This window comes from Tasmannia lanceolata, unplaced genomic scaffold, assembly GCF_043159265.1.
Source record: "Tasmannia lanceolata isolate RefF3 unplaced genomic scaffold, GAP_Taslan_0.1 ptg000016l, whole genome shotgun sequence".
Classification (NCBI taxonomy): Eukaryota; Viridiplantae; Streptophyta; class Magnoliopsida; order Canellales; family Winteraceae; genus Tasmannia; species Tasmannia lanceolata.
In genome coordinates, this window is record NW_027518693.1 from 9135038 (window position 1) to 9155369 (window position 20332).

Sequence of the window (20332 nt, forward strand, 5' to 3'; positions counted from 1 at the left end):
CTCGACCCTGACCCTGGCCCGCGCTGATTGGCCCTGATTGGGCAGGTCTGGGTCGGGCCGGGTCGGGCCGGCCTTAATTGACCCCAGTGCAAACCTGTTAAGAGTGCAAAAAATAAAGCAACCACTTATCATATAGTACAAAATGATCAATAAACAGAGAAAGGGAACAAAATAAGACAATATGAATTCAACAACATGACGGGCAACAGAGACAATTAATAATAATAATCTAAAGAAACATCAATCCAAGATAATAGAAAACATTAGCAAAAGAAACATGCACAGATGATTCAATTCTATAATAGAAAACTTAGGGTCGAGCCGGGTCAGGATATCCGAGGCATTAACCGAGAACTCGACCCGATCTGAGTCAGGGTCTAAAAATATGAACCCTGACCCGCCCTCAGGGGTGGAAAATCCAGCCCTGACCCTATTCGGGCTCAGGGCAGGTAAGGGCTGACAGGCCAAACTTGCACCCCTAGGATGAGCCCCACCATTTCTACACAAACCCAATCATAGGGTGGTGCCCACCATTTTTTCGTGGGAATGCTACTATGTTTAATCTCCGGCAGCATTCTTAGAAAATGAATGGCTGACTGTAATTTTATAACAGTAAGAAGGGTATCTAAGTAATTCCACCCGTTAATTCTATTTCACTCTGCCATTACATTTTCTCAAGCTCTTTCCTTTCTCAAGCCGTTCTTTTTCTTCTCCTTCCTTCCCTTCTTCGGCTTCCCTTTCAGGTTCCTATTTCCCTCTCTCAATTTTTTCTTTCTTTACCCCATTTTCATCTTCAAATCTAAAGATCCCGTGAAACCTAATTCGATTTGAACAGTATTAATCTCAGATTTTGGTTTGAAACTTTTTTCTAACTCTCCTTAAATTCTCGGATCTGAAAAAGTAGATCCTTTTCAAATCGCAAAGGTAAGAAAGAAAACCACAAAAATAGGGTTTTAGAAACAGTGAAATGATATCAGATGTATTAAATTATGGAAATTCCTAACCCCGTTCTATCCTTGCTTATTTTTATGTAGTTAACGGAGGCGTTTTAAGGTTCCTTTTCTCTAAGGTAATCTTCTGTCCAAAATTTAGTAAAATTTCCATGATTTTAGGGTTTTCTTACTTTCTCTTTTAGGTTTCTAAAAGCAGATCCCCATTGTTTGGAACTTTGATAGTTGAATCTTATTCATTATAATACTTGTTTCATCTCTATAATATGATTTTTTTTCTACTTTAGAGGTGGTGATGCTTTTTATTTTACTGAAATGTGTATAAATGAGTTGGGTTGATGCAAAAGTCTACAAGAAATATATCAGGAATTATTTTGATTAAGTATTAGCTAAAATTTTCAATTTTTTTTTTTTTTTCATATTTTTTATGGACATTTTATAATTGAGAAGTTCTTAGGTGCGAGAAGAGGTTAGATATCGACAAAGATCAAAGCAGATAAGATCAGATCATGACGTATGCGTCTCTTATGTTCAGTCACTCCCGGAAGGTATTTATTTCTGATCTCTCTCTTTTTCATTTGTAACCAAAAGGAATTTCTGTATATATGATTCCCATGTATGATATGTCTATTAAGTGCCTAATTCAACAGTGTTTCTTTTCATGCACATCCTGAATGATGTTTTGACTTGTTGGTTTTTACATAGATCGACTCTATGCTTCACCTTACTGCCTGAATCTTTTCATGCACATCCCTCTGGTTGGTAATTCTTGATTGACTGGTTTATACAAACGACAATAATATCTCTGAAAAAGTTCTGTGGTCAGTGATTTTTGAAACCATCTTTTGGTCTCAGCAAGGAAGCGAGGATGACTTGGTAATTGGAGTTCGTTTTAGCTATTGTTTAAGGGAGATGATGTCACCCCCCCCTGTAGGATAATGCGCCCCCTTTTAACGTGAATTGTGCGCAGCCTTTAACTCTTTTTGACTTCAAATCACGTTAAAAAGGAGGAGGAGGGGGGGTGAAAAAAAAATCATCGCCCTTGTTTAATTCCATTACTTGGTCTACCTTGTCAGAACCATTTTATTTCTTGTTTCTGTCTTTTTGTGTGATGCAAATCGACAGCCTAAAATCTCACCACCAAAGGAGGGAGACGAGATGACATAAGAATGACACTTCCTAGTTGGTGGTGGGTGTCTATTTCTAGGCTACCCACCCTGAATTCAACATCTTCTAATCATTTATTTTTTAAGACTGAAGTATGAGGAAAGACAAAGTCTGATTATAGCTGGAAATAGAGTACAAGATGACATAAGAACGACACTTCCTAGTTGGAGTTAAAGTAGGTCTATATTTCTAGGCTACAATCCTGAATTTGGTATCTTCTAATTATTTCTTTGTTTAAGCCCTATTATTTCTTCTAATTAGCATGGCTGATTCCTTTAGCGTTGGTAATGGGAAATTCAACTCAACTCAACTCAACAAAGCCTTTGTCCCAAACATGGTTTTAAATTTCGACCGAAATCCGAAATTTCGGTGGAGACAGACACCGAAATCGATAAAAACCGAAACGGTATTTTATTTCGGTCGAAATTTCGGAATTTGACCCAAAGATTTAACCGTCTAATTTTTTCTGAAATTTAACCCTGAAATTTCGGTAATTTCGGCTGAAATTTAATATTGAATAAAATATTGGTTTCGGCTTTTGTACCAGATTTCGACCGAAATTTCGAAATTTCAGGGTTTGAAACCAGTACCGAAACCGAAATTTTAAACCTTGGTCCCAAACTAGTTGAAATTAAAATTTCAATTTTTATAGAAACTTTTTTTTTATTGGAAAGTTGACTTGGTGATGGGGATTTTGGATAATATTAATTATGTTTACCTTAGGAGCTGTAGTGCTGATAAGAGGGTATGGAGATGGTCCTCAAGGGATATTTTCTCGGTCCAGTCCTTTTATATTCATTTGGCTCATCATCTTAGCCCCTTGTCTTCTTGGTGAGCCTTGTGTTCCCCTACTTTTCAGATGGTTTTGGCTTTCTATTGGACGACATGCATGGGGAAGATTGTTACTGTGGATCATCTTCATGCCATTTACAAGACCATCGTGAATCACTATGCTTTATGCTTAGAAGACGCCGAGTCTATTCATCACCTATTTGCTTGACCGCAATTCCATTTATCTCTTCAGAGTGAGTTGGGATCTTCCTGGTTGTGTCACGGATCACTTAGAGTCTTGGGCCTTTAATCAATGCCCTCCATAGTTAGAACACTTTAGAGCCTATTCCTTGGACTACCGCTTTGGCTAGTACAAAAGGAAAGAAATAGGAGAGTCTTCAAAGGTGTTTCTAAAGTTATTAATAGCATCCAGGAACAAATCTTCTCGATGATAGTTCATTGGGTGTCGACTACCTAAAGTTTCTTTGGGATTTATTAATTCCATATATAAATCTTTGGAAGAAATTCATGTTAGTAGGTGCAAAAAGGATCTTCCTTGTCCTAGATGGAGCCCTCCCCCTGCTGGGCATTGGACATTGAACTTAGATGGTTAAATCTTGCTAATCCTGGCTCGACAGGTATTGGAGGTCTTCTTAGGAGACCCAAGTGTGTGGTTAGTTGGGTTTTTTTTTTCGAGCCCGATTGGCGAGAAAGACTCAGGTATATGTTCTCGCGCTTCTTAATGGAATCCGTTTTGTTGATAAGAATTAGATGGATCATCTCATTATTGAGGGCGATTCCCCTAATGTGATTTGATGGGTTAAAAATAGGTTTCGTTATCATTGGAGGTTTGCTAGTGCAAACCTAAGGTTCGCGAGTCATTTTTTGGGAACTCAGGAGCAATAAAAAGTTTCTGATTCAGTTTCATAGTGACAAATCCATTTAAAAAAAAAATAAAAATAAAAATAAAATTCCCACACTGAAATAAACAACGCATAATAATCAATTGGCAACTAGAAATTTTATAAAGATAGAACTTTTAAAAATATTCATAAATAGAGATCAGGTCATCCAAGTAAAATGCCAACAATAAACTCTAATAAAAAAAAAAATTAACCAACCAATCAAAGATTTTAGATTCCAATGTATATCTAACATACAAAATTTGATCTACTAAATAAAGTCTAACTACAACCCAAAAGGTATCTAGCAAGGTATAAGAATGATGGGGTCATAGGTTGAAGGTGTGTCGCAAGGGGTGACTTCTTTAGGAATGACTAGGTTTGTTCATCTCATTTCCTTGTCCTCCACAAACTTTGGAGTAGTTTGAGAGTTTACATCTTCTTTGTGAGATTTGGGCATAAATTATCCTTTAATAGGCAAAGTTTACTTTTTCAATCTATCAACAAAGTAATGTAATTTTCACCCTCAATGAAAAGAATATTGGTTGTATTCCATAGCCCACCGTGCAATATATGGCATGCATCCATGGGAATGTGCTTGTGTCCTTGTGGAAATAGAAAAAAGAAATAACTCTTCTTAAAGCTTACAAACACTTCATCTCCTCCTTTGTTGAACCATAGGACTTTTGTAGGGATGAGGATGTTTCTCTGCCTTGAGCTCGAGCTTGTTAATCATTTATTTTGCGATGATGCTTTCGTTAGAACCACCATCAATGATGTGCGTGTAAACATCCCTCTTGAGGCACGCCTCGCTCAGAAAAATGTCAGAACACAACCAAGCTTCATCATGAATTAATTTAAAATAGGAGAGAGATTGTCAAAATAGGAGAGAGATTGTCAATCTTTCCTGTCCTTCGTCCATTCTATAGGAACTTGCCATGCATAGATTCGTCACGCTCCACATTCTCATCATTGTCTGTCTCTTTATTTTCTCGGTTCACTACTTCAACAAGATGTATGACAACACTTTGTTGTTATTTATTGGAGCGATGTCTAGGTCCTTATATTGACAGCACATCCATGGCTGGGCCGTTAGGCTAGAACTAGCCCCACTAATCTTTGTCTCCTTCCCTATAGTAGGGCTTGGTTGAAAAGTAGTCATAGTTTTAGTAGTCTTAACCATAGTTGCCGGAAACTCCTTGGGCGGGTGGGAAACCTGTTTCCCCTAAAATGCGTTTCTCGCGGTTGGGAAACTCGTTTCCCCCAAAATGAGGGAAACACGTTTCGGAAACGTTTCCAAAATATGATACAAAATTGGAGAAATGTTTCTGAAACACATGGGAAACATATGGAAAACTTATGTAAATAATGTGTAAACACGTGATAAACGTATGCAACACTCGTAGAAAACGCATATGAAACGTGTAGGAAACATTTGTGGAACTTACGAAAATCATTTTGGAAAAAAACACATCATTTCCTAAGACATTTCTCGTACAATTTTCTATTGTTTCTCGTTTATCGTTTCCCTTGTTTTTTTTTCATGTGTTTCCCGTTTCCGTTTCACGTTTCGTTTCCTGAATTTGTTTCCCACCCTGGTAACTATGGTCTTAACTGATAATGGCACATGTGGCTTTGGTTTCAAGACGTGTAGAAGTGAATCTCCTCCACCTTCAGTGTGTGGCAATGGGCATAACTCATCAAATTTAAGTTCTTGAGCACCAACTTGTTGAATCGGCAATGCAACTCGTTGACGAAGCATGAAATTCTTTCATCTTCTATCTTGGTAATATTGATTCATGAGGACAAGGAATAAAATGTCTCATATAACCCTCAACACTAATTTGGCAGCCTCCATGGTTCGAAATATCACTCGATATGGATATGTACAATACAGATCCCGTATCGTGGTTCACAATATATCACAAGCCTATTGATCAATATGTTAGGTGTATCAATCATTATGGGGTTGGTATCATGTCATGTTCGTGTGAATACCCAAACCTCATTCTCACCTTCTTTTTGCCATCCTCAAAAGGGGTTTCGCTTGATTTACGGTTGTATGACCTAAGTCAACATAGATCTACTAGATTCAACCACGAAAAACAATATCCGAAGTGTGAATCAATGGATAGAAATCAAATTCATGAATTTGAGAATTTTTGGGTTCAAGGTAAGATCCCTATTTTTTTTATGGATTTGTTGTAATACATTCAAAACATGCTTGAATAATTGGACATGCTTTTCTTTTTTCTCTTTTTTTCTTTTGGGGGGGGTGGGTTAAGTTACCTGCGACCTCAAGGTTGAGATGCAAATCCGCAAATCCTCAACCATTGAGGTACAGTCCCAACCTCAACATGCATGTTTACGACAAGATTTAAGGAGATTTTGGTTTTATTTACACTAATTTTTTCTATTTTTTATTCTTTCAATTTTTTCTTAATATTCCATATTTTAATGACCCATTTATATGTGTAATGTATTGTTTATACATTTTTTTTTTTTGAAAGATGGCAAAATTTTCATTAAAGAAGGAAAGACCGAGGAGGTCAAACTGTGCAAAATATAGAATCAATTATACAAAGCAAGAAAAAGATAAAGGCTATACAAGTAGCGATGAGAACAAAAAAGGGGAATATCAAGGCTGCAAAAAATCATAAAGCTCCAAATCTTCCTTCTCCACCCCTTGCCTAGCAAGTCCATCGGCCACCCCATTAGCGGAACGGCACACATGGTTGAATACCATAGTTGATGACCCCACCCAATCTTGAATCTCATCAAAGAATCTAGCAAATCTCCACGGATAAGGATTCGAGCGTTTGAGTCACTGGATGGCATTCAAGGAATCCCCTTCAACAAGCACTTTATCAAGGCTATTGTTGTCTAGCAATTTTAAGCCTTCATAAACCGCCCTAACCTCTGCTTCATTAGCATCCGCTTCACCAATGGGGCCCGCGAAAGCCCATATCACCTCCCCACATTCATTTCTTAGAACACCCCCACCCCTGCAGGACCAGGGTTCCCCCAACTAGACCCATCAAAATTAAATTTCAAAAATCCCAGCTCCGGAGGATCCCAATCCTCTCCAATCTTTTGATGCACCTCCATACTATAGCATATCTGTCGCCACCTGAACCACAAGTCGTAGGCCGACACAAATCTGAAGCTAGAAAGAGTTTTTACCCGAGAGATAATCAGTGCCACCACTTTACAATATAGAAAGTGTGATCCCTTGGAAAATACCTTTAAAGATTCTAGCATTACGCTCTTTCCATAAGACCCATATGGTAGTAAATAAGATACCTCCCACATGCTCTTTCCATAGATGTATTGTTTATACATCTATTAGGCTAGATCTATCATGTTATTCTTGATTTGTTTTTTTTTCTTTATTTTATTTTTAGTTATATTTTAATTTTAATTTTCTGTTTTATTTAATGTATGCTATTTTTGTATTTTTTAATTGTAATAAATCTAGAATGACAAATGAGAAGAACTAGGGATCCATCTATCTATGGGTCTATTGCCTACTTTTATAAATCCTTTTCAGTTTTCATGTTTTTAAATTTTTTAATAATTTTCTTTTTTGTTTGATAGTTTAGAAATTTTGAGATTATTCTACTGAATTAGATTTCTATTTGTTAAAGAAACCGAAGGGCTAGGAGTTCTGGCAGGGATTGAGTTACTAAAGGAGAAATCCAAGAGTGTTTAGAAGGTTGAGAGCTTAATAGAAGTTGTAAGGGTTTTTAAGAGTTTCGTAGTCAGAGCAGGTGTTGGTTTCTGGGCTACAGCCTGAAAAAAAAAATAAAAAAATAAAAAAATAAAAAAAATATATATATATATATATATATATATATATATATATATATATATATATAGAGAGAGAGAGAGAGAGAGAGAGAGAGAGAGAGAGAGAGAGAGAGAGAGAGAACGGTTCCTACACATATGTGTAGAGAGTTCTCTACACACTAGCTTAAAATACAGTGGGGGCCCACATTGTTTGGGATCCAAGCCATCCATTTTAAAGACCCTCACATAGATAGGGTGTCTACAAAAAATCAGATCCACAGGATCATCCCAACCCTACGATTTGTGGAGGTAAAATAGATGTCTTTAAACCTTCACAAATTAGTCCATTTTTTGCCTCCACAGTTCGAATGGTTAGGATGATCCTATGGATCTGATTTTTTGTGGACACCCTATCTATGTGAGGACCTTAAAAATGAATGGTTTGGATCACCCAAATAATGTGGCCCCCACTGTATTTTAAGCTAGTGTGTAGATAACTTATCTACATATATGTGTAGGAACCGTTCTCTCATATATATATATATATATATATATAAGTTATTTCTAGTGGTTAATAAAATTCTTAAATAAGTAACTAAGGTTTTTGTGGAAGTATGGATAAAGTCAAGCTCTGTAAATCTCCGGGCAATTGTGGTCCTAGGATCTCATTTTACCATATTTTTCGATCAGCTAATGTGCTTATGGATTATCTGGCTCACGCTCACGAAGGTGTCCTCACAGATGCTATTGCTATTCTGACCCCTTCCCTCCTGTGGATGTTGTTTGAGGTTTTCTGTTTTCTTCCCCTTGGCTTGTCTTGTTTCTCTACTTCATGATCATCTCAGTCTTAGAGCTTCCCCTGTAAGTTTCTTCTTCCTTAATAAAGATCTTGCTGCCATTCAATGGAAAAAACGAGTAGGAGCAGAAATTATTTCAGAGTAAGTCTATAGATATGTGACCAATCCATGTAAAGCTCATGCCTTAGTGAAAAATACTTAAGCTGCTGATCAGAGCTTTGTTTTAGTTGTTTAGGCTCTAACTTCTTCCTCTCTAGTTGTAGTCTAATGTTATCAACTGAGGATTTTCTTGACCTATCCATTTCTCTTGTGGTGAATTGAGATTCTAGTGCTAGAATGTTAATTTTCTATAATTATTAGTTGAAAAATACAAACAACTTACCTGTAAACCAATTTTAGGTGTTGGATCTATCATCATGTCTTGCTTTCTCTCTCCTCTCTTATCACATTAAAAAAGGAAAAAACAATGTTACGGCATTGTACAGTATTACAAGATATGTGGGAAGCAGGTGTTTTGGAAGAAGAAATAAAGGAAAAGATTGCAAGGAAAATGGAGAGTAAGGCCATCTTGAAAAGTCTCTATGTCAACCCTATTTTCAGCTTAGCCTATATCTCTCATTTGCCTGTCAATTGATATTAGAACTCTTTACAACTTGCACCTTATTTCTTATTTAAATATCCTTTCAAACTCGTGGAGGAATTGCCTTATATGTCACTCTCTTCAAATTAACTATCATGCTTTTTGCTTGCTAATGTTGCATAGTTGCAATTATACATTTGAGTATGTGAACCTTATAGATGTTATCTTTAATTTGTTATTAATTCCATTTTTTGAAGTTAAATCTAGCAATATGGTATTTCATTTGTACATGTCTTCTGCCTTTTCTCATAATATGGGATACTTCTAAATGTGAGTTTGTCGTAGATTTTGGAAAAATGTTAGAGTCGCATATCCGTTCCGGTGTATATTTCTGTATCCATATTTGGGTATCATATCTTCTCTTGGACCTTGCGAAAGTATTGTTGTTATCCCCTTGGATTAGATTATATGTGTATACACATTTTGCCTGTGTCACAAGAATTCTCTTCACTAAATTTTGTGAGTTTCACTTATTGATGATATTTGGGTTTTGCAGCTACGAAATGCTCATAACATTTTGCGACACGAGCCTGCCGTCTTGGCTCGTTTCTTTTCCAAAGATACCAACATCTCTTCTGATAAAGGACATGGTGGGTAGTTTGCTTCATCTCTTGATATGATATCTAATTTCTTGTTTTCAAGGAGTTTTGCAACCATAGTTAATTACTGTGGCCTGGAATTTGGGTGATTTGTTCAACTAAGTTTATTTAGGCTCAATAATCTCATTGTTTTTTATTTTTAATTTCAGTAGGCAATAAAAATTCATTACAAAGGGAACAGAAAGGTTCAATATGCTATTTCAAGCCATATTTAGTTTTACTAGATCAATATGCACGAGTGTTGCTTTTATTTTGCTCTCGTAATTCTGGAATTCCAATTAAGAAATTGGCATGAACGTATAAACATTTTAACCATACTATTAAATTTCAACCAAACTTTACTTGTTCATGAAAGGCCAAAATTGTATTCCATCTTATCCTTGGTAAAGAATTTTACATAATTCAAAATGTTCCAAATTACAGTGTACTCCTAGATCTAAAATATTTGAACACAGTATCATTTCTGTGATACTCATTTGGTTCTCTGGGTGAGACAACTGTACACCCACACAACCACCCACCAATCCAACCAACCAAAGTGAGGGATTTTGATAGGAGAAAACTTTTTTTTTTTTGGAATGGCAGTTGATTGTATTAAAGCGAAGAAATACCAGAGAACCCTGTTACCGAGATGGTCATTACATAAGACTATAACATAATCAATTATGGAACGAACACAGAGAGTTCAAGGAGGCAAATAATCATACAGTTCTAAGCTGTCCTTATACCACCCTTGCCAGTCTATCGGCCTCCATGTTTGCTGATCTTCTAACATGCTAGAAGGAAATAGATGAGCGCAGCTCGGCCCTGTATCTCGTCAAACCATTGGGAAAATATCCAAGGGAAGGAGCGACTCCCCTTCAACTACATGATGACATCCCTTCCACGACCACTCGATCCATGAGATCTCCGTCTAGGAGCCTGATGCACTGGAGTACATCTCTAACCTCCGCCTCATTGGAGTCAGTGACCCCACTTGGACCCGAAAAGCCCCACGATGTCGCCCCATGCTCATATCTGAGAACTCCTACTGCGGCTGGGCCTGGATTTCCCATACTAGACCCATAAAAGTTAAGCTTTAACTGTCTGGGAGCCAGTGGTTCCCACTCTTGACACATTGGCACCTCATGTCCCGCGCTACCGCATGTCTCCATCCATCCACGGAAATTTCCAAATGAAACCGAAACGTTTCCGTTTCCATGGCGACTGAAACTGAAATTTTAAACCTTGCAAGCGACAAGATTAATTCTTGGGACGATGATTGGTGGGACTCTGATCCTTTATGCATCAAGTGCCCTTCCCTAAATCACATTTGTAGGAGAATTTTGTAAGGTGGTGGAAATGTTGAAGAGGTTTAACAAAAAGTTGGAATGGAGCTTGAACTTCTGCTGCTTCTTCAAGTATCAGCAGGCTTTCCTGGAGGATTGGGAAGATTTACTTTCCTTGAGCTCGCTTCCTGGCTAGTTCAGATGTATATTTCAGAACACCGACCTGGTAGATGATGTTGGGTTTGAGAATCTAATTGGGACTTCTCAGCAAGATCTTTCTTTAGACACCTATGCTCTAGTGACCTTACTTTGCATCTTGGAAGGCTGGCTTGAAAAGTTATGGCACCTCTCGTGGTGAATGCTTTTGTTTGGACTCTGATCTTTGACATTGCAACACTATTGACATGCTGAAAAAGAAAAAAGTCAGGATACCGAATAGTTGCATTATGTTCAAGCAAAGGGAAGAATCGGCCAGCCATCTCTTTCTCCACTAGTATGCTAGTTGAGTATGATATGAATTTCTAAACTGATTCGACATTGATTGGGTGTTTCCCAACTTGTGTGCCAGTCTCCTCAGTTGCTGTAAAATCAGTAAAGTGGCCGAGAAAGAACAAGGGTAATGCTTGCATCTTTGAGGATTGTGAAACGAACGCTGAAAGGCTTATCTTATCCGTTAAAGTGGATATTATTAATTGGGAGAGAGCTGATTGTCAGAAGTGGTCTTACTCCGTATCTGACATATCATTCAATGCTGGCACGAGGCCTTCAATGACAAAGGTCTCAAAAGGGAAAAAATTACGAAATGGAATCCTCCTCCCCTTAGGCTCTGTTCACTTGTTTTGCCGGGAAAGGAAAAGAAAATGTTTCCCGGGAATCTGACGTGGCATTAGGAAAAGAAATCCAGGGAATCTGTGCAGGAAAAGGTTTCCCTGGACTGTTTCTGGACTGTTCACTTGCGCAAGAAAAGGTTTCCAGGGAAACTGCTTGCCCTTCTTTTTGCACTAGTTTCAGTGTGTTTTTGGTCGGAAATGAAATCCCTAAGGGGGGGGGGGGATGAGCTTTTCCATGTCATTTTTTGACTTATTGCAGAAATTCCACATGTGCAATTCTATTTTCCCTGGAAAGCTAGTGAACACCAGAATTCTGTCTTGTCAAGGAAAAAAGAGGCTGTTTTCCAGGGATTTGCTTTCCAGGGAATGCAAGTGAATAGAGCCTTAGACCATTATCCTTAAATTCGGCAGGAGTTTGAGAGGGAATCCCTGCCCATTCGATATTGGTGGCATGATAAGAAACCGCGAAGATAAGATCCTCAAAGTTTTCTTAGGTCCATTGGTACTGCGGATTCTAACGATTCTGAAATAAAGGCCCTTTTGGAAAGATTCTGGTTAATTCGGGCGGAGTAAGGATCCAAGTTGAAGGCGACTCAGCGACTATTATCTGTTGGAGTCCTATTAAATCGCCGGGGCCGTGGAGGTTCACAAACCTCCTCAGCAGCTTCCGTGACATCAAAAGAGGAGAAGCACATCGAGTTCGGTCTTATCCATAGAACGACTAATGAAGTTGCGGACGACTTGGCCAAAGATTGAACTGATCACAATCATGGTTTTAAATTTCGGATTTCGGTCAGGACCGAAACCAAAACGTTCCTAAACCGAAATTGCCGAAATTTCGGAAATTTCGGTGAAATTTTCGATAAAATATTAATATTTTATTTCTTTACAGAATGTTGACCCAATAAACCTACATTTTAAGCGCTTCTACCGAATTTCGACAAATTTCGGGATTTCGGCCAAAATTTAGGTTCGGTGAGGAGCGAAATTATACCCAAAACCGAAATTTAAAACCTTGATCACGACTGCCTTGTCATCTCTGTTATCTTTCCTGTTTAATTTGTTTCTGTGCTTCGCTTTTCTAGGACCATCTCGTCCCTTGCTGTCCTTTTTTTTTTCTGGTCCTAGCCTTTATCTTTTAAAAAATGTTGAAAGATGTCTCTCTTTGTAAAAGAAGATATTAAAACTTAGGACGTTAGAGAAGTGACAAATTTATGGAACACAATGTCTCCTTTTCCGTAGCAGTAACAGTTTTTTGTTATAATATGAAGTCTTCATTGTATTGTAATTAGTCATAGTTTGCTTATCTATGAGCTTTGAAATTTGCCAAGCATAAAGTTTTCAAATTCACTCACTGTAATTTCATTAAACTGGGGGACCTTTTCTAGTCTTTAATTAAAATTTGTATATTTTGCAGATCTTTTAAGGTCTCATCAATGTGGTTATGTGCATGGAACAAGAGATGGAGGATCCAACTTCCCTATGGGAGGCATCTTCAAGGTGATGAGATTCTTCCTTATTTTTCCTTGTTTTTTTTTTCGTTTTCGTAGTTCTCTCCATACTACCCTTTTTATTGCCTCTTTCTTTGTTTACGCTAATATTTCTTCATTATCTGAACTATGAGTTATATACTTCTATGTTTTAACTATATACGTTATTTTTCTTCAGATATCTTCACTAGGGGAGTTAAAGGGAAATTCGTCAAGAACAGCAATGAAAATGGCCGTTCCAATGGCTGGTTTGGGTTCTAAGAAGGCCTTCTCATGGTCTGTTGTGTGATCACTGTCTCTACCATTTTATTGGCACCTTTTCTGAATGATTGCACTGAAATGTTTGACTATTTTGTTCTCAGCTTACAGGTATCTCCAAGAAGGGGGAGAAGGGGGTTTTCGACCGATTCAGGTATATTTTCATTTTTCTTGCATGCTCTTTTATATATGTAGTTAATTCTTTTTGTGAAGAGAGTTTTGCCATTAACTTTTCTTAGAGTTTTACATCGTAGCGGCTTCAATTATTCTGTAATGGAATGCTGTAGGTGTTATCTGCTTGGATTCTTTTATCATTTCCAAATGGAATTTTTCTTGATCATATGTGGTTGCCTTTAAGAGGAAGAGCCTTGGCTCAACGGTAAGGTTGCTCCATTGTGACCTGGTGGTCCATGGGTTTGAGTCACGGAAACAGCCTCTCTGCAAAGCAGGGGTAAGGCTGCTTATATCTAGCTCTCCCCAGACCCCACAATGGCGGGAGCCTCGTGCACTGGGCCGCCCTTTTTTTTAAAACTATGTGGTTGCCTTTACGTGAAGTGTTTTTACCAGTCCAGTATTCTTCTGGTTTAAATGTTATTTCCAACTCGTGTTCAGGTCTTCCTCCACACCAAGAGATTGGAATGCCGTCCCTCTCTCCCACAATGACAGAGGTATGTACCTAAGTACCTTCCCATGCACATGCTGGCATTCAGTCCGCATTTGCTGCAATATTATATTTTCCATTAAATACCATTAAAAAAATTATATTTTGCATTAAATGTTTCTTATTTTTCTGACAAAAGGGCAACATTGCGCGCTGGTTGAAGAAAGAAGGAGATAAAATTTCTCCTGGGGAAGTACTATGTGAAGTTGAAACTGTAAGATGGTTTTTGAAACATTTTTGATCAAATTCTATTGTTTGGTCAATTTTTTGGTTTAATTTATTGACTCAAATCACATTGATCTGAAACCATTGTTATGCTTTTTATTAGGATAAAGCAACTGTGGAGATGGAGTGCATGGAAGAAGGCTATCTTGCTAAGATTGTACAATGGGATGGTGCAAAAGAAATAAAAGTTGGCGAGGTATTCATTTGTATCTATTAACAAGTCAATTTGGCATTAACACTATTTATCCCTTTACTGGATTTTGAGAACTGCCCCTGTGCTGTTTCTTCACCAGAACACTCTTTCTTGCTTTGTGCTGTTGAGGATTCAAATTGAGTCAATTAACAGTTTCTTACATTATAATTGGTTGCCTGAAATTTCACTAGTGGTTGAAGTTTTTGTAATTGGGGTTTAATTTTTTTTTCTTTTCTAAATGATGGATTCTTTACATGCCATTCCCTAGTTAGGTTATTGCTATAACTGTTGAAGAAGAGGATGATATTGCAAAATTCAAAGATTACACACCTTCGAAATCTGCTGCTGATGGAGTTAAAGGGTCACCGGATGGCACACCACCTAAAAAGGAGGTCGCAGAACCTGTTAGTTGTCCGGAATCTATTAGTTCAAAGGCAGATGAAATTCCACGAGGAGATGATCGCATTTTCATGAGCCCTCTTGCAAGAAAATTGGCAGAAGACCACAATGTAAGCCTTTAGTTCTGCATTAGGCATTGTTGTGATTCAGTAATTTCGAATAGGAGGATTTGAACGTGTCACAGTGGTGGGTTCTCATTGGACATGTTATTTTCTTCACTTTTTCTTATGGCATATCTGTATACATGCTATTTTATTACCGATTTTATTTCACATATGAATTAGGTACCTCTTTCAAGCATCAAAGGTACTGGTCCTGAAGGGCGCATTGTGAAAGCAGATATTGAAGACTACTTGGGTATATTTCTTCCCATATGCTTCTTCCTTAGAGTTTTATTTTCTTTTTTGAAATGGTCTTCCATAGATGCTTTGGAATCTAACATTCTCTTTCTCAGTATGTTGGAACTTCTTTGTATACATTAGTGTAGTCTTTTGGAGGGATTAGTGTGAGGGAAGATATGGTTTGAACTTTGAATGGGTCATTGGGTTGCATGGAGAAGTAATTAAATAGGGCTACTTTTATTAAGCTTTTGATTCTCATCAAGTCTGATACCCTCGAAGGCCTAGCTCCCTCTATAAATGGAGTAAGGACGTGTCCTCGGTTCTCGCCTTAGAAAGGTAGAAGGCCAGCACTTTGAATGGGTTGCATGGAGAAGTAATTAAATAGGGCGACTTTTATTAAGCTTTTGATTCTCATCAAGTCTTATACCCTCGAAGGCTTAGCTCCCTCTATAAATGGAGTAAGGACGTGTCCTCGGTTCTCGCCTTACAAAGGTAGAAGGCCAGCATGCTACCGGATTATCTGGCTGTTGCGCCCTTACTAATAGGGGGGAGGTACATTAGTCAATCGATCAAATGGAGGTGAAGAGCGCCTTCCTAAAATAGAAGAGTTGGCGAAGAGTCGATGTTGAGGAAACATCTGGATGAATTCAAAAGTAATGTTCACCATTTTTAATTTTCAATTTTATACAGCTTGAACCACTGGTTAGGGACATATAAATTGGCTAAAAAAGAAGCTAAGAAGGCAGTAAGGGAAGCTGGAGGCAAGGCCTATAAGGATTTGTACCATAGGTTAGGGATGAAAGAGGGTGAAAAAGATGTTAACCAAAAAAAAAACGGTGTTTACAAGCTTGCTAAGATGAGAGAAAGGAAGAGCATGGAATTGAATCATATAAAATGCATCAAAGACGAGAATCAAAGATTGTTAGTAACAAAAAACGAGGTTAAAGAGAGGTGGAGAAGTTACTTCAATAAGTTGTTTAATGGAGAACTCGTAGCGAATTTGGGAGAACTTGATAACGCTTTTGATGATACAAACCGGAGGTTTGTTCGTAGAATCCGAGCATCTGAGGTAAAAATAGCTATGAGAAATATGAACTTAGGTAAGGCTATGGGGCCTGACGGTATTCCTATTGAGACTTGGAGATATTTGGGTGATGTGGGTTTGGTTTAGTTAACTAGATTATTTAACAATATTTTGAAGACTAAGAAGATGCCTGATGAGTGGGGGAAGAGTACACTAGTACCTATTTATAAGAATAAAGGGGATATTCAGAGTTGCACGAGTTACTGGGGAATTAAGCTAATGAGTCACACCATGAAGCTTTGGGAGATGGTAATTGAGCATAGACTAAGAAAAGAGACTAAGGTGTCAGGGAATCAGTTTGTCTCATGCCCGGACGATCGATTATGTAAGCTATCTTCTTGATTAGGCGGTTAATGGAGAGATTTAGAGGAAATAAAAAGGACCTTCATATGATTTTCATTGATTTGGAGAAAGCGTATGATAGGGTACCCAGGAGTGTTATGTGGTGGGTCCTTGAAAGGAAAAAAGTGCCTACTAAATATGTTGATGTGATTAAGGATATGTACGATGGAGCAGTAACTAGTGTCAGAGCTACGGATGGCACGTCCAGTGAGTTTCCAATTACCATAGGACTGCACCAAGGATCAGCTCTAAGCCCTTATCTTTTTACGCTAGTTATGAACTCACAGAGGGTATCCAGGATGAGGTGCCTTGGTGTATGTTATTTGCAGATGGCATGGTATTAATTGACGAAACCAAAGCTGGAGTTAATACTAAGTTAGAGTTATGAAGAACTACTTTGGAATCCAAAGGTTTAGACTGAGTAGGACTAAGACAGAGTATATGGAGTGCAACTTTAGTAATGTAAGGAGGCGGGGTGAGGACATAGTAAATATGACTGGACAGGAGGTACCGAAGAGGGATATTTTTCACTATCTTGGCTCAATCCTGCATAAGGAGGGAGAGATTCAAGAGGATGTTAACCACATAATAAGAGTAGGTTGGTTGAAGTGGAGGCATGTTTCAGTAGTTCAATGATCGTAAAATACCTACCAAGTTGAAGGGAAAGTTTTATAAGACAGTTGTGAGGCCAGCCATTCTGTACAGCTCAGAATGTTGGGCCGAGATGCCAATGCTTAGATGGATGTGCGGCCACACAAGGTTAGATAGAATTAAAAATGAAGACATCCGTAAAAAGGTGAGGGAGACACCAATTGAGGAGAAGATGAGAGAGCACCGCTTAAGATAGTTTGGGCATATCCAACGTAGGCCTTTGAAAGAAACAGTGAGGAAAGACTTGTTGGCTAGGAACATAACAGAGAACATGACCTTGGATAGGAGAGAATGGAAGAAAACGATCCATGTAGACGAATCCAACTAGTGTCAGTATTAGACTTAGTCAATTTGAGCCAGGTAGATTCTTTCGCCTTCTTCATGAAAATTTTCTAAAGGATTCATTAGCCGACCCCAACTAGTTTGGGGCAAAGGCTTAGTTAAGTTGAGTTGTGATACAGCTTGAATCAAAGATGAAAGCTGCATTGGACTGCATTAGAAGTCACAAACAATGAAAATCCTTGTAGAACTGCAAAGCCTAAAGGAGGGAAACCAAAAGAAACATTCAATCTCATGGTCCTAATAGAAGATACTTATGACATGCACTCTTAAAAGCTCCGTATTGTACTTATCTCTCTGTAACCTGCTTGCGTCATCCGCTGACTCACCTAAGTCGACTCCCTTTTATCTTGGTCGAGTTCTCATCCGAGCCCTAGTTTTGCCTTACCAAGTCAATCGAAACCCCTTTGGCTCACCCGAGTTTATGAAAATTTGATCGTGTCGGTCATTGACTCACTTGAGTGCACTCCCTTTTAATGTGGCCTAATTCTAGCTTGAGTCCTTGTTTTGAAACACGTTTAAAGTATGACCACTACATTCTGGTTTGGTCTTAGATGGTTGATATGCTAATCAACTTATGTGTATCGTTGCAAAAATTATTATTTTAGTGCTTTTGTGCTAGTCAACCACAACATTATTGTTGGTATGATGAACATCCTTTTCTTAAATGGCCAGTATTATGTATATTTTGACATCGACATACTTAGGCCTGTTAGCTAAATATAGGAACCCGGGAGTCCTACAACAAATCCTACATCTCCTTTTCCAAATAAAGAAGCCTTGGACATCTCAAAGAAAGATCAAGGCAAAACTTAGAGCACTTATGAATATGAAAATCTCACAACAAAGATTGCTCTGATGATTATACTTTTAAGTCCTTGAGAGCTCTGGACCTAATAATGAGCTTGTGCTCCATCTCTATCTTCCACACACACACACACACACACGAGGAAACAATTCCTGCGCTCGAGTGCAGATAAGCTTATTCGCGCTCGAGTGCAGGAAACAATGGTGGGCCCACATTTTTTGGGTGATCCTAAGCATTCATTTGAAAGGGCCCATCACGTATGGGGTGTGTACAAAAAATCAGCTCCATTGGCTTAACCTAACCCTTCCATTTGTGGGGTGAAAAAACAGGCATATTTGTGGACAAACAGTATCTGTCCATTTTCTCACCCACAAATGGACACCCTAAGATGATCCAATGGAGCTGAGTTTTCGTATACACCCCATCCATGATGGGCCTTTCAAATGAATGCTTAGGATCACCCAAAAAATATGGGCCCACTCTTGTTTCCTGCACTCGAGCGCAGGAACTGTAAACTACCCCTCTTTCTCAATATATATATATATATATATATATATATTTATATAGGTGCGATCATACCAGCACAAATGCACTGGATCCCATCAGAACTCCGAAGTTAAGCGTGCTTGGGCGAGAGTAGTACTAGGATGGGTGACCTCCTGGGAAGTCCTCGTGTTGCACCCCTGTCACTTTAAAAACCTTTCAGAAAAAAAAATAAAAAAATAAAAAAAAAAAATATATATATATATATATATATATATATATATATATATATATATATGAGGAAAAGGATTGTACGCTCGAGCGTACCAAGCTTATGGTACGCTCAAGTGCCCAATCACATGTGGGCCCACTTTATTAGGATGATCCAAAGCATTCATTTGAAAGGCCCTTACATAGATGGGGTGTGTACCAAAAATCAGCTTCATAGGGTCATCCTAACCCATTCATTTGTGGAGGTCAAAATGGACAGACACTGTGTGTCCACAAATCTGCCCATTTTTGCCCTCCACTTTTGGAGGGGTTAGGATGATTCAATGGAGCTGATTTTTGGTACACACCCTATCTATGATAGGTTCTTGCAAATGAATGCTTTGGATCACCACAAAAAATGTGGGACCCATGTGATTGGGCACTCGAGCGTACCATAAGCTTGGTACGCTCGAGCGTACAATCCTTTTCCTCCTATGGTTATATATATAAGTAACCATAATTGTAAATTTCGTTTCGGTGGCCATTTCATTTTGGCCACCGAAATGAAAATTTCGGACAATTTCGTTCGAAACTTTTCGGTAAATTTCGTCAAATTTATGTCAATTTCGGCCGAAATTCGGAACAAAACGAAATTTTTGTCATTTCGTTCCGGTTTTCGGCTGAAACCGAAATGTTTCGTCCATTTCGGACGAAACGAAACGAAATTTACAACCGAAATTCGGAACAAAACGAAATTTTCGTCATTTCGTTCCGGTTTTCGGCCGAATCCAAAATGTTTCGTCCATTTCGGACGAAATGAAACGAAATTTACAACTGTGATTTGAACTTTCCATTTGAACTCGGCCGACAAAGAACTGTACGGACCACATCATAGGTTGATCCAAACCGTCCATGTGATGGAACACAACATCAATATGTTGTGCCCGTAAAATCATTTCCATAGGCTGATCCTAGCCCTCCAATCTAGAGGTTTACATAATTAAAAAAGCATAAAGGAGGGGGCTAGGATTGAAGTTATGTGGCTTTAATGGGTGCCTTTGTTAAAAAGCATAAAGAAGGGGGTAGGATTGAAAATAATAATTAAAAAAGCATAAAGGAGGGGGGTAGGATTGAA

The 20332-nt window shown here is 38.3% G+C and overlaps 1 protein-coding gene and 1 non-coding gene across 4 annotated transcripts in view; both read left to right on the forward strand.

Moving 5' to 3' along the window:
• The first annotated feature begins 634 nt into the window (after nt 1-634).
• The window catches only part of LOC143848472 (dihydrolipoyllysine-residue acetyltransferase component 2 of pyruvate dehydrogenase complex, mitochondrial-like), a 30256-nt gene continuing 10558 nt past the window's right edge, over nt 635-20332 (forward strand). Inside the window, exons 1-12 of one of the 3 annotated variants that reach the window (XM_077357424.1) lie at nt 635-743; nt 1035-1069; nt 1408-1498; nt 9513-9606; nt 13131-13213; nt 13382-13479; nt 13566-13615; nt 14074-14129; nt 14262-14336; nt 14451-14543; nt 14813-15049; nt 15224-15296. In XM_077357424.1, the coding sequence (XP_077213539.1) occupies nt 1460-1498; nt 9513-9606; nt 13131-13213; nt 13382-13479; nt 13566-13615; nt 14074-14129; nt 14262-14336; nt 14451-14543; nt 14813-15049; nt 15224-15296 (898 nt within the window). In that variant the 5' untranslated portion in view covers nt 635-743; nt 1035-1069; nt 1408-1459. The other 2 variants (XM_077357426.1, XM_077357425.1) reach the window with 2 other exon arrangements.
• LOC143849203 (5S ribosomal RNA) lies at nt 19070-19188 on the forward strand. Its single transcript, XR_013235588.1, has one exon. It is a non-coding gene; the product is annotated as a 5S ribosomal RNA (ribosomal RNA).